General features: G+C 48.3%; 1 protein-coding gene across 1 annotated transcript; it reads right to left on the bottom strand.

Moving 5' to 3' along the window:
- Positions 1–12,675: 12,675 nt before the first annotated feature.
- On the bottom strand, positions 12,676–16,442 carry fgf19 (fibroblast growth factor 19). The gene is made up of 3 exons (XM_072466834.1): positions 16,069–16,442; positions 15,126–15,229; positions 12,676–14,474 (listed from the first exon to the last, which is right to left on the bottom strand). Exons 1-3 carry the CDS (start codon positions 16,316–16,318, stop codon positions 14,175–14,177), a joined length of 654 nt encoding a protein of 217 aa, XP_072322935.1. The 5' UTR covers positions 16,319–16,442; the 3' UTR covers positions 12,676–14,174.
- Positions 16,443–18,260: the final 1,818 nt, after the last annotated feature.

The following is an 18,260-nucleotide window of genomic DNA, read 5'->3' on the forward strand; positions in this document are numbered from 1 at the left end:
ACATGTTCCCTGAACATATCTCTGCGCTGTTTCATTCAACTCTTCCCAATCAGGGCCGTCTTCCTGATCTAATCTTTCTCCAAAGATCTCCTGAAAACCTTTCTGAACAGAAAGCAGCGATTGCAGCTCTGCAATCTGCTTCCGGCACTTTGCGTGGTCTAATGTGCTTTGTCTTTGTTCTGTGGTGGCAGCATGGAGTGCTCTTAATGCTGCCTTGAGATAACTACACTGTCTCTGTAATGCCTCTACCTGCTTTTCCGTTTCTTCTCGTACCAGGACTGCACGTTGCGTGTCCTGATAGGCCTTTTCATATTGAGACTGGAAGCTGTTTAAGTGCGCCAGACAAGACTGGTGAGTCCTTTTGGCGTCATCCACCTCTCCATCTTTTGCTGCCAACTTCCTTCTTAATTCCAAATTCTCCTTTTCTACCTTGCTTACATCGACCGTACTCATCCGATGTATGCCCTCAACTTCTTTCCGGAGCATCCTAACGACCTCCTCTGTGCCTCGCAATTGTGTCAAGCAGGACATGATTGCCATCGGCTTGCGAGCTTTCCCCAAGCTCTTTTTGTGGATCTCGCTCAGGTTCTGCCACCAAGTATGTCCTATACTTCCGGGACCTGATTCCTCATTATCACAGAATTCATTCCAAAGGGGCCATCCTTTCCCTTTGAGATATTTCCTGATCTCTTCCTCCCAAATGGGACATTGTTCCACTCCACTGCTGCTGGACGCTGCAACCGCAAATTCCTCGGGGTTCATGAGGCGCTGTATTGCCTGCATTGCCATCTTTCCTATCCGAATGCTTCTTTTAAATTTGGAACAGGGGAGCTAAGGCGGTGCCGTAAATACGGGTACGGCTTTCGCTACTTTCCGATATACAAACTTCCGACAGTTTTGACGCAACAAAAATCTATCAGTTTTACCTTATCGCCCTGTTAGTTACGCATGCATACACACACTTCTGAATTATGACTATTGATCAGAACTGCTTGAACACTTGTGGTTTTCTGTTTCCAATTGGATCTCTAATTCAAATTCTGGGTTCTCCCGGAGTGGTTTTCCACTTCTAGATCGGGTCCCGTCAGGACGTCACCAAATAATGTTGCTAACTTTTTCCTTAGTTTAATTGCTCTGTTTTATCACCTTTGCTCTTGAGTCGCCAGGTATCTTTCTGATACCGGCACGAGGTTCCAGTCCGAGTAATGATCAATAATCCAATACACCGCTTAGTAAGATTTAAATCAAAGCACATTTATTATACCCAGTAATCACTACTCATGTATAAATTCTACGTCTAAGCTACTTCTACGACTAACAGGCCTATACTTAACTTGGAACTGGCCCACCAGGTCAGGGGAACAAATGGCCTTTCGTTCGGGTTCTGAGCCTGTGGGCTTCGAAGTTGGTACAGATTGGTAGCGAGGAGCGCCTATCTCGTAGCGAGCGTTGAAGTAAGACTTACTGGGTATCAGCGGAGGCTGGACCGGTCACTGTCAAGGGTTGGTTTGCGTTGCTGAGTGATCCGGTCAAGAAGAGAAGGACGATTTGAACTTGGGCTTGATTCCTATAGTCCCCAGGGGCTTCCCGCCTTTTGGGGCGGACCCTGTACCTGGTCCCCAGTGATTGGACTTTGTCCCAATCGCTTGGTTCGATTTTCCCAATGCTGGAGCGGTTCCCTGATCGATGGGCGGTCCTGAGGTGGTCGTTCACCTCCCATTGTGTAGGCCTCTGCTGGCGCCAAAGAGTCTGGTTTGGCTTTATGTGTCTAAATGTTGCTCATTGTTCCCGGGGATTGCTCATTATGCAGATTGCTGGTGTTTTGTTATGCTGATGGTTGCTGGTACCGATCTTGTCTGGCCTTTCCAGAGGTAAATACACAGCCAACCTGCAGCTGCCCGTTTGTGTCCCGCTGGCTGACTTTCCCATCAGCCTTTGCCGTTCGCCATTTTAAATCGGGAGTTAGCCATTTTAACTGGCCACAGTGCCCACCCCAGTCCAACGCCGGCATCTCCACATCATCGTTTTTTGGGTAGTGGGGGTGAAACCCGCGCAGACACGGGGAGAATGTGCAAACTCCACACGGACAGTGACCGGGGCTGGGATCGAATCCAGGACCTCAGCGAGTGAGGCAGCAGTGCTAACCGTTGCACCACCGTGCTGTCCTATCAGAGGTTTATCAAAGATGGTGATTTGCCCAAAGCCCGCGCAAGCACTCTGCTGACGTCACTGCACATCAGATGACACGAAACCAGCAGGAATGTATTCCCAGATACATAACACCCCTCCCCCTTTATTTAGTTTATGCAGCGACAACAATTAACATTTATACAACAAACCCACTATGTGTCATTTCTATGCACACATACAATTCAATAAGACAGCCTCTCTGGTGGACATCTATTCCATTTTGGTAGATTCTGGCATTCTTGAACTTGGCTATTTGACACTTCGGAAGTGTCCTCATTCCTTTCTGCACTTCATGAGTAGTTATTCAGTATCTGTCACTATATGTATTGAAAAGTCCTCAGAGACAGAATCTGAACTGGTCACTATCTCTGATCTTTGTTCAGAAGTTCGGCTCTCCAGATTTTCCAAGCGAAGAACCTCTTGAGAGGTTTCTGTGAACTCACTTCGAGAAGCAAGTAACTGATCAGCATGACGTCACCAAAATCTTTCGGCATCCGCCTGTATGGTGTGTGATATTGGACCTGTCTTTGCCAGGATCATAGCCGGTACCCATTTCTCGGTGGTGGTGTATCTCCTGGGTAACACTCTCTGTCCTTGGTTGAATACTCCCTTTTTTTCTTTAAGAGACTTTCTCCCTCCCAGCAATTTGTGTTTGTTATTGTTGTTTGACAGTCTCTGAAGTATCAGATGGGGTTAACAAATCAAACGGTGTTTGTAATTTCATCTTAAACAACAGCATTACCAGTGAACTTTGTGTGGCAGCATATCATCTTACATCCTATCTTCCCTTTCCTCCTCCAGGCCACAAAAGCAAAGGGGCAGCAATAAACAAACACACATCCTCCAGGCATTAAACATTGAACAGTCACCAGCAATCTGCAGAAGCATTTCTTCAAAACCTTCAGCAAATTGCTCATTTGGATCAATCCATCTCTCTCTTCCCCTCTTGCAGTAGACTCTCAACAGTGGAATGTCACACTGGAAAGTCACACCGATGCAGAGCACGCCAGCAGAGAGAAAGAGCCCCCCCCTGCCCCTTTTCCAGCACTGGCAGCTGGTCATCTTGCATCCTCCCTTTCCTTATTCTGGGCCACAGAAGCAAAGGAGGAGGCAGCAAACAAACACACGGCTTGAAGGCATTTGCAGCTACCAGCAGGAGCAATCAACAAACACAACCTGCCTGAAAGCTGTGAATTGATCTCACAACTAACGAGGCAAATTCCTCATCAGCAAAAGCCTTCAGCTTTGAAGCTAGAGGCTGGTCAAAGGCAAAGGGGATGAAATTGACTTTCAGCATTGCAGCCATTGGCTCTGTCCTGGAAGTGTTTGGTGGGACAGAGAGGCAGCAGCTGTGGTTATCCATGCTATGAGTCTCCACAATATTTAAAGATGGCTGAAGGCTTCATAGATGCAAAGTCCCTCAACCCCCAGCCCAGGGGTGTCCCCCACCTGGAACGCTTCAGCCCGCAGACCAAGTCCATCCCCTCGAGGGGTCCCCCATACCCCTCAAGCCCTGAGGCAGAAGCTGAAGTCCAGAGGTGGGGTCAAAGTGACTGCCCTTGATATCAAGGCCACATTTGACCGAGAGTGACATCAAGGAGCCCGAGCAAAATTGGAGTCAATGGGAATCAGGGGGAATATTTTCCACTGGTTGGAGTCACACATAGCACAAAGGAAGATGTTTGTTGGAGGTCAGTTATCTCAGCTCCAGGACATCCATGGGACAGTGTGAGGCTCAACAATCTTCCTTCCATTACCATGAGGTCAGAAGTGGGGATATTCACTGATGATTGCACAATATTTATGACTCCTCAGACATTGACGCAGTCCTTGTCCAAATGCAACAAGAGCTGGACAATATCCAAGCTTGGGAAGATAAATGTGAAGCAACATTCATACCACACATGTGCCAGGCAATGACCAACCTCAACAAGAGACAATCTAACCATTACCCCTTGACCCCCCAATGGCATTACCATCACTGAATAACCCACTATCAACATCCTGAGGGCTACCATTAACCAGAAAATAAACTGGACTAGCCATATTAATAATGTGGCTACAAGAGTATGTCAGTGACTAGGAAACCTGTGGCGAATAACTCATCCCCGACCCCCCCAAAGCCTGTCCACCATCTACAAGGCACAAGTCAGGGGTGTGATGGAATACTCTCCACTTGCCTGGATGAGTGCAGCTCCAACAACACACAAGAGACTCGACACCATCCAGGACAAAGCAGCCCCGCTTGATTGGCACCCCATCCACAAACATTCACTCCTTCCACCACTGGCAAACAGTAGCAGCTGTGTGTACCATCTACAAGATGCACTGCAGTAACTCACTAAGGCACCATAGGCAGCACCTTCCAAACCCACGACCACTACAATCTAGAGCAGTATTTTTCAAACTTTTTTTCCGGGGTTCATTTTTACCAACCGGCCGCGACCCACGCCGGCCGACCTTCGCGACCCACAGCAGCTGACCTTCGCGACCCACGCCGGCCGACCTTCGAGACCCACACCGGCCGACCTTTGCGACCCACACCAGCCAACCTTCACGACCCTTGCCAGCCGACCTTCGCGATCCGCCATTTTCTCTTACCTTTTATGCGAGAGATGAGCCTGCTTGGTCCTCATTTACTTGTTTGTTGCTGGCAAAATGGAGGATTCACAATCGCGCCCAAAGCACACGACGTCAGCATTAGCAGGAAGATTGCATTGAATTTATAAATCTTCTCCTGGGTCAGCGTGCTGAAGTCAGAAGGAGACGGTGCTTCTCGCTGGGCTCCGCGCATGCACACTGATGAGCGGGCATGCGTGCGCAGTGCGCCCGCATTTTTTCTATATGGTCGCGGGCGTCATTTTTAAAGCCGCTCCCAGTCGGCATTGTTAAAAGCTGGCTGTTGCGTGTGAATTCCCACGATTGGGAACGCTGCGATGGATGGCTCCACGACCCTCCCGACACTCGCCCGCGACCCACCCGCGGGTGCGACCCCCACGTTGAAAATGCCTGATCTAGAAGGGCAGAGGATATATGGGAAGTCTACAATCTGCAAGGCGCCCTCCAAGTCACCCGCCATCCAGACTTGGAAATATACCGTTCCTCCAGTGTTGTTGGGTTAAAATCCTGGTACTCCCTCGCCAACAGCACTGTGGGTGTGCCCACATTACACGGACAGCAGCAAGAAGGTTAAAGAAGGCAGCTCACCACCACCTTCTCAAAGGGAAACTAAGGAAATTACTGAAACTAGCTTTCAATTCAAGATTCCATTAATTGAATTTAAATCCCAGGAGCGACCATGTTAAGATTTGAAGCCATGTCCCCAGAACATTAGTCTGGGTCTTGGCATTGCTGCTTCCTGTTTACTGTCTGCACTCTGCTGCATTCAACGGAATTGGTGCTGTGCCCTTGGAATTACCAACTCCCGGTGCCCCTCTCTCTCTCGTCTTTCCCATTCAACACAACCATTATGGTTATTCATCCCCAAGGCTCTTCCACCTCGTTAATGTGGCCTCCAACCGCATTGGGAGTCGTAGCCTTGGTTTCAACACAGCACCGCCAAGATGTATTGTCCAGGTGGCGACAGGCTCCCTCTTGGCAGCAGGAATCCTGCTCGGGAAACATCCTGCAGTGCCACTCCAATCACTTAGAACCTTTGGCCACCCGCCCCAGTGCCTTCTTACTTGGTCTGGTGTCACAGATTGTTTGCTAATGCTGCTGTGAAGCATCTTGGGACATTTTACAAGCTTAAAGGCACTGCGTAAAATGCTGGCTGTTGTTTGCTTTGTGACTGGCGAGCTAATGGCCAAGCCATGACCAAGGTCCCCATTTGGTCATTGACCTCGATGGGGTTCAGTTCGATCGATTTATCAGAACATTTTAGTGCAAGAAGAACGCAAATGTCTGACTAATTGTGTACATCACATCTCATGTCGGCCCAGAAAGCCTCCAGTGTGTGAGTGCGGCTGGATGTTTCCTGCATATGGAAACCTGTGTGTGTTAGATGTTTTATTATTGTCAATGTATTTATTGGGGTAGCTGAGGCAATTAATGCTGATGTAACAGTCTGCCCTGAGTAATAACATGTAATTTTCTACAGCCTGTCGCAAATTATTAACTGTAAATAACATCAAAGAATGTGCGGAACTGGCACGGGGATAGGAGGCAGCAGCTTTATCTTGCTTGGTACCGTCTTGTGAAAGTTACGGGGTTCACGAATCGCTGATTATCAAGACGTCAGGAATCACTGGTAGCTGTTTGTTGCTATGAAAGTTACCTTTAGGCTATAAATCACTCATGTGACTGCAATAATCTTGATAAGATGCCTAAGTAGGACAAGTGTGTTGCTGTATCAGTACCAGTCAAATAGGCAAAGTACGCCTGGTTTATTACAGAAATGGAATCATAGAAAAGTTACAGCACAGAAGGAGGCCATTCGGCCCACCTTGTCCATGCCAGCCCAAGGACACCCAGGTGCCCTTTCCAGTCCCACCTTATCTATGGCTGTAATTCACTGAAGAGCAACCACTTAAAATGATTCACAGTTCCATTTCTCACCTGAGCTTTCATAGTAACAACACCGAATGTGGCACATTTACCTTCTCTTTCGCACACCTTCATTAACTGCTTCATTCCTGTCCTGCTCAAAGCAGTATTGAAGGAGGCCATTCGGCCCATCGGGTCTGCACCGACCTTTCGAAAAACCACCTCGGCCCAATCCCCCGCTCTATCCTTGCAAACTCACCCTGAGGGGCAATTTAGCACGGCCAATCCACCTAACCTGCACATCTGTGGGAGGAAACCGGAGCACCCGAAGGAAACCCACGCAGACACGGGGAGAAAGTGTAAACTCCACACAGACAGTCACCCAAGGTCGGAATCGAACGAAGCCCCCTGCCGCTGTGAGGCAGCAGTGCTAACCACTGTGCTGCTCTTAAGCGGTCAGCTTTTGGGTATCCATCAATATTTCATTGATGAAAATTTGTTCATGTTTTCACAACATTTCTGCACTGAGGTCAACCTGACAATGTATCAAAGCCAGGGTGCGCACTTAGAAAAGAGCTAAGGTTTCTATCTCCTGAGCCAATCAGACCCAATAGATTGAATAGATCTGTCTTCAGCGATACAACAATGAGGGCATTACAATTGACTGTAAGGTCTCTGTGTTGACCACGGGAAATCCTTTAAAAAATCTCCTGTGAGAAATACGGACAGAGGCTGAAGACAGGATTATTCTGTCCACTTGCCTTGGGAATTTCTTCCTCACCTGGGCTCCTCCGATCCTCCGCCTCGGAGATCCTGTGGGTTCTCTCTCGCTCTGTCATCGTAACTGCTAGACCACCATAAAGAAGAGTGAAAATGGTCATTTGTGTTCTTTCTCCGGCCTTTCTGCAGGTGTGGATTAGTCAACGAGTTACTGTCGAAGAGCTCTGGCTCCAGGCTAGAGTTGTGTTCTCCCATATTCATGTCATTCTCATTGGTCACGCCCAACACAACACTAGAAATTCCCAGCCGAGGTCAACAGACCCAGATTTTCCATCCCGCCCACGACATTCCCCATGGCGGTTCGGACAGGAACATTTACCGTATTGTGCCTGTGGTGTTGGGTGTTCTGACACACAGATGAGCCAACACGGTTGCATATGGTACAACGCTATTTTATTTAAACTTACTATTTACAGTTTGGTCTTTGCACTCTGCACGTGGGGGTTCCCTGCTTGTGATGTTTTAACAGCTCTTTCTTGTTCCCTTCTCCCCAGACCTACTGACCACCAGGTGTCGTGCTCGTGCTTTTTATGTGGTTGGTGTTCTTGTCTGTGATTGGTTGTGGTGTTGTGTACTCTGATTTGCCTGTTAGTGTGTCCATCATGATGTGTGTGTTTGAATATCATGACATCCCCCCTTTTTACAAAGATATGTGCCTACGTGGTAATAAATATGATCGTGTCGTGAGTGCATCTAAGAGTGTGTGTGTGTCGTGTGCAGCATGTGCATATGACGGAACTATGTACATGGGGCGATGTCGGGTGCGTCACATGAACCAAGTTGTACCATAACATAACATAAATGCGAACGAGAGAAGAAGAGAAAAAAAAAACTTGAACAGTTGTCCAGTCAGACGACATCTGGAACGATAAACAACAACAGGTTATCATGTAAAATTGTGCAACTTGTTAAACATATGAACGGTATTATAAGTCCAGTCTAATGGGCTTGCGACGAGTTCGGGTTGACCGTCAGGGTGGCACACCACTCATCGGCTGGATTGATGGCATTGACCTTGTTGACATCAATGACGGAAACGCGGAAGGCATCCTGGTCATCTGCATCACTTAACTGGAAGTCTTGATGCGTGGGCTGGACGGTCCTGACTTGTCTGCGAGATTGTCGAGGATGCGCCGGATCCATGGGTTGAGCCGAACGACAGTGGGCTGCGTAGTGGCCCATCTTGCCACATCTGAGGCACTGTCGGTTTTTTGCAGGACATTGCCCTTTTAAATGTAGAGCTCCACAATTGCCGCACGTCATGACGTCACGGCGTTCGTTGCGCCACTGCGCATGCGCAGTGCGATCTTGAGGTGGGCGCGCCTGCGCAGTGCGTCCCTCGTTGTGGCCGTTATTTTTGGCGCGCACCTGCGCGGGAGACCGCGAAAAGCGCGGGAAGCGGCCGCTGTCGTCCGGGCCGTGGGTCGGGAAGTGATCGTCGGCCTGGATGCGTTCGACGTCGTGGGCGGCCTGGCTTGCCGATTCGACGGCTGGGGACCCCCTCCGTGCCAACTCGGACGCCTGAAATCGGGCAAAACGGCAGGTAGCATTTTCGTGGAGGACACAGGCTTCCACAGCAGACGCTAAGGTGAGGCTTTTCATTTTAAGAAGCTGCTGGCGTAGGCCACTAGAGGCAACGCCAAAAACAATCTGGTCCCTGATCATGGACTCTGTGGTGGTGCCGTAACCGCAGGACTGCGCTAGAATCCGGAGGTGCGTCAAAAAGGGTTGAAAAAGCTCCTCCTTACCTTGCAGGCGTTGCTGAAAGAGGTATCTTTCAAAACTTTCATTTAGTTCAACTTGAAAGTGCTGGTCCAGTTTGAGGATGACCGTGTCATATTTGGCTTGGTTTTCGCCTTCTTCGAACACCAGTGAGTTGAAGACGTTGGTGGCGTGCTGACCTGCGTAGAAGAGGAGCATTGCAATCTTCGTGTCATCCGAGGCATTCTGTTTTTCGGTGGCACGGATGTACAGGTCAAATCGCTGCCTGTAGAGCTTCCAGTTGGTACCTAGGTTCCCCGCGACTTGCATCGGCTGCGGTTTGTCGGTGTGGTCCATGTCCAGAATGGCAGGTTAGTAGGCAGGTATCGATCCACTCCTGTACCATGTGGTGTTGGGTGTTCTGACACACAGATGAGCCAACACGGTTGCATATGGTACAACGCTATTATATTTAAACTTACTATTTACAGTTTGGTCTTTGCACTCTGCACGTGGGGGTTCCCTGCTTGTGATGTTTTAACAGCTCTTTCTTGTTCCCTTCTCCCCAGACCTACTGACCACCAGGTGTCGTGCTCGTGCTTTTTATGTGGTTGGTGTTCTTGTCTGTGATTGGTTGTGGTGTTGTGTACTCTGATTTGCCTGTTAGTGTGTCCATCATGATGTGTGTGTTTGAATATCATGACAGTGCCAACTTCATCATTCGTTCAAAGGTCCTCATCGAATGGCGGCTCCATGTGTTGTCTGTGAGCAACATTCTGCAACATACAGCGCACTGCTGTCTTACAGGCCACTCTGTGCTGTATTGAAAGAATTTACATTTATATGGCGCCTTTCGAACCTCAGGATGTCCCAAAGTACGTCACAGCCAATGAAGTACTTTTTGAAGAGTAACTATTGGTGAAAGATAGAAATGATGTAGGCAATTTGCACACAGCGACGTGATAATGTCCTGATCACCTGTTTTGGTTGAGAGATACATTTTGGCCAGGACACCGGGAGTTCTGCCCTCCTGTCCTTTTAGACTTGCTATACGATCTTTAATGACTGTCTGACAAGGCAAACAGAACAGCACCAACTGGAGATTTCGCTCCAAGTCACTCACCGCCCTGACTTGGAAATATATTAGCCGGACCTTCGCTGTTGCTGGGTCAAAATCCTGAAATGGCCTCCCTAGCAGCACTGTGGATGTACCGCCATCTGAAATGAAAAAATGAAATGAAATTCGCTTATTGTCACAAGTAGGCTTCAAAAGAAGTTACTGTGAAAAGCCCCTAGTCGCCACATTCCGGCGCCTGTTCGGGGAGGCTGGTACGGGAATTGAACCGTGCTGCTGGCCTGCCTTGGTCTGCTTTAAAAAACAGCTATTTAGCCCTGTGCTAAACCAGCTAATCTCAGGAACTGCAGCAGTTCAAGAAGGCAACACGCCGCCACCTTCTGTAGGGTAACTAGGGATGGGCGCTAGATGCAGGCCTAGCCAGCAATGCCCACATCTCGTAAATGAAAAAAAAAGCCTCAGTTAACATCTCATCTAAAAGAGCGAACCTCTAACAGTGCAACACACCCTCTGTGCTGCACAGAACCTCTAACAGGGCAACACTCGCTCTGTGCTGCACAGAACCTCTAACAGGGCAACACTCCCTCTGTGCTGCACAGAACCTCTAACAGGGCAACACTCCCTCTGTGCTGCACAGAACCTCTAACAGGACAACACTCCCTCTGTGCTGCACAGAACCTCTAACAGGGCAACACTCCCTCTGTGCTGCACAGAACCTCTAACAGGCCGGCGCCAACCCGCGCATGCGTGGTTGCCATCCTCTCTAAGTCCACCCCACAAGGAGATGGGGGACGGATCTTGCGGGGCCGCGGAAGGAGGTCCTCCTTCAGAGAGGACGGCCCCGACGATCTGTGGGCACCGATCACGGGCCACCCCACATTCCAGGTGCAGCCCGGTGCAGGATTCCCCCTCGCCCCCCCGCAGGCCGCCCCCCCAGCGTTCACGCACCGACCACGACTGCAGCGACCAGGTGTGGACGGCGCCGGAGGGAACCCGGCGTCTTGGCCTGGCCGCTCGGCCCATCCGGGCCTTAGAATAGCGGGGGTGCCGGAGAATCGCCATTTTCGGGGTCTCTGGCGATTCTCCGGCCTGCGGCCCGCGAAACTCGACCGGGCAGTTCCCGCCGCTTGGGAGAATCGCGGGAGGGCGTCGGACTGGCGTCCCCGGAAATGTTGGCGGCACAGGCGATTCTCCCAACTGGCGTGGGAGTGGAGAATCGCGCTCCCTATCCGGCTGCATTACAGCTTGATATGGCAACTGCTCGGTCCAGGATCGCAAGAAACTGCAGAATGTGATGAACTCAATCCAACGCATCACACAAGCTTGCCATCCTACCATTGGTTGTGTATACACCTCCTGCTGCCTCAGGAAGGCAGACAGCGTTGTCAGAGACCCCTCCCACCCAGGCTTTGCCCTCTTCCAGACCCTTCCATCAGGCAGAAGTTACAGAAGTCTGAAGACCCGCACATCCAGACATTGGAACAGCTTCTTCCCCACAGCTACCAGACTCCTCAACGACTCTCCCTCGGACTGATCTGTTCCTTATAAGAACACTACTCATGATGCCCTATGCTGCTCGTTTCGCACTGTAACCAATCACTATTTGTTGATGTACCACTGTCAATGTACTCTGTTGATTATTCTTTTGTCTATGTACGTACTGTGTACATTCCCTTAGCCGAAGAAAAATACTTTTCACTGTACTTTGGTACATGTGACAATAAATATCAATCAATCAATAATCCATATCAGGAAATTATTTTTCCTTGAAAGAGGAAGGTTGAAGGGTGACCGAAGAAAGGGCTTTAAAATAATGACAGGTCCCTGATAGAGTGGACACATGTTTTCTCTTCTGTGCAAGAGCATAACAAGAGGTCATCAATATAAGATAGTCACTGAGGAACAAATGGGAAATTCAAAAGGAACTTCCTTACCCGAAGAACGGTGAGAATATGGAACTCGCTACCCCAGGGAGTGGCTAAAGCAAATAGCAGAGATGCATTTAAGAGGGAGCTAGACACGCGTGTAAGGGAGAGGGAATAGAGGGTTATGACGATAAATTGGGTGAGGAAAGATGGGAGGAGACCTGAGTGGAGCATTAACACCAACATGGCCTGATGGGGCTGTTTCTGAGCCTTATGTCCTCTGTAATCCTATGTATTTCATTGGGTATGGACATGGCTAGACAGGTCAGCATGTATTGCCTGTCGATAATTGTTCCCGATATGGTGACAGTGAGCCTGTGTCTATGGTGACAACACACCCATTGTGCTGATGAGGATGTTCCAGGATTTTGACCCAATGACAATAGAGCAACAGCAATACATTTCCAAGTTGAGGAGGTGTGAGGTGGTGTGTGGCTGGTGTGTAAGTAAAGGAATGCAGACAAACTATCATAAAATTTTATGCACACTTTATTTTAATACACAAAATGTTGTATAATTTCTAAGTGTATAATTTCTTACTTTTCAGTTACAAAATGGGAGCACAAAATAAAACATGTGGAAAAATCTGGTTGATTCATTTCATCACCGGACCCCCAGTAATCAAGCCTATTTAAGCTGCCCATTAAATACAGTCCTTCACTTGTAACTTCAAGTAATGTGCTTTTATTTATTAATCATTCAAGCAAAAAATACATTAGCCTTCTAAGAACTCAGGTTTGTTTAAACTGAGTTACACAAAACTGAAAAATTGTATAAATATATGTACATAAATATAGTAACAAAATAGAGGGAACCACTGTATATATAATAAGTTAATTATAAATACCTTAGAAATAGTCAAGTGCTTGTTTGGCTGAATTAGCGATCGATTTCTTTCATACTAAACTCCTTCAAATTCAGCAGGACAAAACTTGTACGCTTTGCAATATCAGATACTTTACATTGAGTATTACAGTTTCCAGTTTGTGAAGTTTTGGTTTTAAAGTTATTCCACGCTTTTCCAAGGAATGGCAATGAAACTGCAAACTTAAGATCCCTCTCTCTCAACGCCACATTGGAACTGCACAATCCATCCTGAATATTTTTCCTCCGAAAAGTCATTTTAACCAGCTGATGAGATTTTAAGCTCGCATCTCCTCTATTTGGGCACACCGTTAAAACTGAACCCATCATCTCGCAGAAACATTTTCATTTTCACCTTTCAATCTTTCTCCTAATGCAGGGGTTTAAACTGTTCGGACTCCTCAGAACTAAGGTCAAAACTCCATTATTTAACTCCTCTCATAAGGGTTTAAATTGCTCTCTATTCCGTACTGTAGGAGAAGGTTTAAACTGAAATCACAATTCCTGTTCCATTATAGGATTTCTAAACTCTCTCTAACAGCACAGTGGGTGTACCTACACCTCTAGGGCTGCAGCAGCTCAAGAAGGCAGCTCACCACCACCTTCTGAAGGGCAACTAGGGATGGGCAATAAATGCTGACCTAACCAGCGATGCTCACATCCCGTAAATCAATTTTAAAAACAGTACCCTTTATTCTCAGTCGAACCGTGTAGTTGTACATTGATCCTACAAATGGGGGTTACACTATCTACCTTTCATCATCAATCTTACTGCACCCCACTCCTCGCCACCTATGGCGTGGCCTTACACTGAATATTTGATCTCCTCTCCTATAAGGGAGCTTTCTGCTGCGGCCCTTTGCACAATAGAGTTACACTTTACACACATGTGTCACAGTGCAGAACCAGTGCTTCCAGGCACTCATTCAGTATTTCACTTGTCAAATATTCACACTGAGAATCCTTTATAAAATGAGGCTGGCTCTCAGAGATCTGAGTTACCCATGTTTAAAGATAAAAACTTCACAAGCGACAAAGAGACTTGATAATCAGGCACTGTATCCTCTCCAGCAGAACAGTACAGCAGAGCGGCAAGCAGGCAAACAATTAGTCAAAAAAGTGCAATTGCAATCGTGGGTCAAAAGAAGGCGCCCTCATGTGTCTTCATACGTGAAATCGAGAGGATCCATGCTGTTGGTCTGAATAACTGACGACGGCAGCGAGTCAAGATCAGGAGCTTCCCTGGAATGGTCAGCGGGCAGCGGCCGGAGAGGCAGCGTGTTCCGTATGGGCAGGAACTGAGAGAAGGGAGGGAATGCCCTCCCTCTTGTGTGAGCTCGCTGCCTCCTGTTGCTTAAGGACACGGCAGCTCGATACGTTTCCGACCAGTACAAGTTGTAGGTGCCGGACAGCAAGCGTTCTTTAAACGAGCAGTCAGCTTCGTTGTAAGACAGCTAAAGAATTAAGAAAAAGAAAAGACAGGGGGAATGAAAAGAGAGTGTTGAGCCTCTGTGTTTTGATTATTCTGCACACTGACTGCAGCTGGCTATACTGGCGTCCAGGGGCTGCCATGTGGATCTGCAGGTCAGTGAACTCTTGAGGTCAATAACCCACAATAGACCTGCTGCTGGTGCTAGGTCGCTCAGATAAGGCGGCATTGCCCCAGACCATTAGGTAATTGGTGAAATAACTGTTAAAATGAGAATCCTTCCTCCCAACACAGAGACACACACGCAGAGACACACACACACCGATACCCACAGAGAGACACACAGCGGCGATACACACACACGGACACACAGCAGCGATGCACACACACGGACACACAGCAGCGATACACACACGGTCACACAAGCAGAGACACACACACAGACACACATGCAGAGACACATACACAGACACACAGCCACACACACTGACTCACACAGACCACAGACACACACTCACACACACACGCTGACAGACACACTGACACACACTCACATACTCAGACACACACTGACCACACACAGCCCTTGCCTACAGGCAGTGGAAGTGCAGTGACTGTATTTGTGAAATGGTTGGATGAAGGGAATGTGAGAGCGGGGTTTCTGGCGAGGACTCACCGAGCCGAGCAGCCTGCCCTCCCTCTCCATGCATAGATAGCGGCCGCTGCGATAGCCTTTGATCGCCACCACTCCCGGAGCCACTGCCCTGATCTCAAGGAGGCCTGGAAAGGAAAGACAACAAACAGGGTTGAGAGTGGGTTCGAGTCCCTCCCCAGCTGAGAGGGTCTGAACGTCCCGGGGGCTGTGATCGGGAGCCCGGCTTTGTTGCTGCTCTGAACCGCATCATTCCCGGCTGGGCTAGCAATATCCCTGCTGGATCATTCTGGGAAAGAGTCGGGGTTCTTACCGCGTTTTAATCTCAAAAGAATCCAAAACACCCCCCCCCCAAAAAAAAACCCAGATGAGAAAGAGGTGATGTCTGTGAAAGAAATCAAAATGCTCACCACTCCTCCTCCTGCCTGGGGGCAGGTGGGGGTGCAAACACTGCCCTGACCCCCTCCCCCACTCCAGCCCCCTCAGTCTTGCTCCAGGTTGAAGCTTTAACATTCTCCCTCCACCCGCTCACTTCCCACAGAGGGTAACAAAAAAAACCTAAACAGCACCACTCTCCCCCCCGGCCTCTCTCTCCCTCTGTCACCCTGGGGATGCTGTAATCTGCAATGAGAGGCAAAGGCTGGGAAAGCTGGGCAGGTCAGTCAGGGGAGAGAGTTAGTGCTCCGAGTCCACTCTTCAACCGGGAAAATCTAACAACTGCAACAAAAAACTACCAACTTTAAGGGCAAAACTTTTTTTTGCAACACTAAAGGAACCAACTTTAAGGGCACAACTGTACCAACTTTAAGGGCACAACATTTTGTTGTTGCATTTTCCCTGTCGATGAGTGGTTGGACTCGGAGCACTAACGTCTTGTGTCTCCTGACAGATGCTGCCCTCATCCTGATCCTTGTTGCTGACTCTATGCTGTGACTGCCCCGCGCGCCCCAGCCCCCTGTCCGCTTACTGTGTGCGCTCCGCTCGCCGCTGCCGTCCACGGTGCCATCACCATTGATCTGGAGGTGGTAGCTGTCCGCGCCCTGCCTCGTGTACAAGTGCATCAACCTGATGGTCTGATCCCAGCCGGAGTTCACGTGTGGCCCCGAGTCTGGCGAGGGCCTGGCCACTGCCACCCTGGCAAAGGGCAGCACCAGGGCCAGGCACAGTCTGCGCACCGCCACCCACAACCTGAGCCGCTCCAGCGGGGCGAGAGCCATCACCCAACCCCGGGAAAGGTGCAGGCGAGAGACTCCTGGTGAGCAAGCAGACGAACCCGCTTTCCCTGATCTCCTTCTCTCTGACTAAGAGACCTGGGCTCAGCCTTTTAAAGGTTTCAACCGTTATCAGTAAAATCGATCCGCGCTGCTCCCAAAAGAATTATTTGTAACTCAGTCATAATAGTACTTTTAAAAATGCCCGCCCACTCTAGTGTCGTTATACATTGATTGCATCATGGAGCGCAAGGGATATCCCAACCTTGAACACATTGTAACACTGCAATCACCTGCGCTGTATTTTCTATAGAGTAATGGTGTTAATGCAGCAATCCCAGACATTGGTGTTAAATGCAGCAATCCCAGACATTGGTGTTAAATGCAGACATTGGTGTTAAATGCAGCAATCCCAGACATTGGTGTTAAATGCAGACATTGGTGTTAAATGCAGACATTGGTGTTAAATGCAGCAATCCCAGACAGTGGTGTTAAATGCAGCAATCCCAGACATTGGTGTTAAATGCAGACATTGGTGTTAAATGCAGCAAACCCAGCCATTGGTGTTAAATGCAGACATTGGTGTTAAATGCAGCAACCCAAGGCATTGGTGTTAAATGCAGCAATCCCAGGCATTAGTGTTAAATGCAGCAAACCCAGCTATTGGGGTTAAATGCAGCAATCCCGGACATTGGTGTTAGACATGATGTGGAGATGCCGGCGTTGGACTGGGGTGAGCACAGTAAGAAGTCTTACAACACCAGGTTAAAGTCCAACAGGTTTGTTTCGATGTCACTAGCTTTTGGAGCGCTGCTCCTTCCTCAGGTAAATGAAGAGGTATGTTCCAGAAACATATATACAGACAGATTCAAAGATGCCAGACAATGCTTGGAATGCGACCATTAGCAGGTGATTAAATCTTTACAGATCCAGAGATGGGGTAACCCCAGGTTAAAGAGATGTGAATTGTGTCAAGCCAGGACAGTTGGTAGGATTTCGCAGGCCAGATGGTGGGGAATGAATGTAATGCGACATGAATCCCAGGTCCCGGTTGAGGCCGCACTCGTGTGTGTGGAACTTGGCTATAAACTCTGCTCGGCGATTCTGCGTTGTTGCGCGTCTATATATATGTTTCTGGAACATACCTCTTCATTCACCTGAGGAAGGAGCAGCGCTCCGAAAGCTAGTGACATCGAAACAAACCTGTTGGACTTTAACCTGGTGGTGTAAGACTTCTTATTGGTGTTAGATACAGACATTGATGTTAAATGCAGCAATCCCATAAATTGGTGTTAAATGCAGCAATCCCGGACATTGGTGTTAAATGCAGCAATCCCAGACATTGGTGTTAAATGCAACAATCCCAGACATTGGTGTTAAATTCAGCAATCCCGGACATTGGTGTTAAATGCAACAATCCCATAATTTGGTGTTGAATGCAGCAATCCCAGACATTGGTGTTAAATGCAAATTGGTGTTAAATGCAGACATTGTTGTTAAATGCACATGGGTGTTAAATGCACATGGGTGTTAAATGCATCAATTCCAGACATTAGTGTTAAATGCACATTGGTGGTAAATGCATCAATCCCAGACATTAGTGTTAAATGCACATGGGTGTTAAATGCAGCAATCCCAAGCATTTACCAGAGAATCGAGGAGCTGATCATTACAATAATCTGAGTTTGTATGTTGATATTTTTGCCATGCGCCTCCTCAAAATCAGTCGGACGCTGCCGTGCCAGTGGGGTTCCTCTCTCCCGCGGCTATTATTGGACGAGAGACACTTGTGAAACTTTAATTTCTGCAGAGGAATAAACAGAATCGTCCATTTAACGGGAGAGAGGAAATATTTTTTAAAAGGCAATCGATGCAGTTCATTTTGATGTTTTCTATCTTTTCTTTTTGGAAACAAACCATCAATAAATTTTAAATCCTTCCTGATTTC

This window comes from Scyliorhinus torazame, chromosome 10 (assembly GCF_047496885.1).
Source record: "Scyliorhinus torazame isolate Kashiwa2021f chromosome 10, sScyTor2.1, whole genome shotgun sequence".
NCBI lineage: Eukaryota > Metazoa > Chordata > Chondrichthyes > Carcharhiniformes > Scyliorhinidae > Scyliorhinus > Scyliorhinus torazame.

Bases quoted from the DNA above. Each gene is read 5' to 3' on its own strand.
- fgf19 (XM_072466834.1), bottom strand. From the start codon at position 16,318: ATGGCTCTCGCCCCGCTGGAGCGGCTCAGGTTGTGGGTGGCGGTGCGC. The intron at 15,230-16,068 runs GTAAGCGGACAG...TTTCCTTTCCAG, and splicing joins CGGCGAGCGGAGCGCACACA to GCCTCCTTGAGATCAGGGCA. The intron at 14,475-15,125 runs GTGAGTCCTCGC...TTAATTCTTTAG, and splicing joins AGGGCAGGCTGCTCGGCTCG to CTGTCTTACAACGAAGCTGA.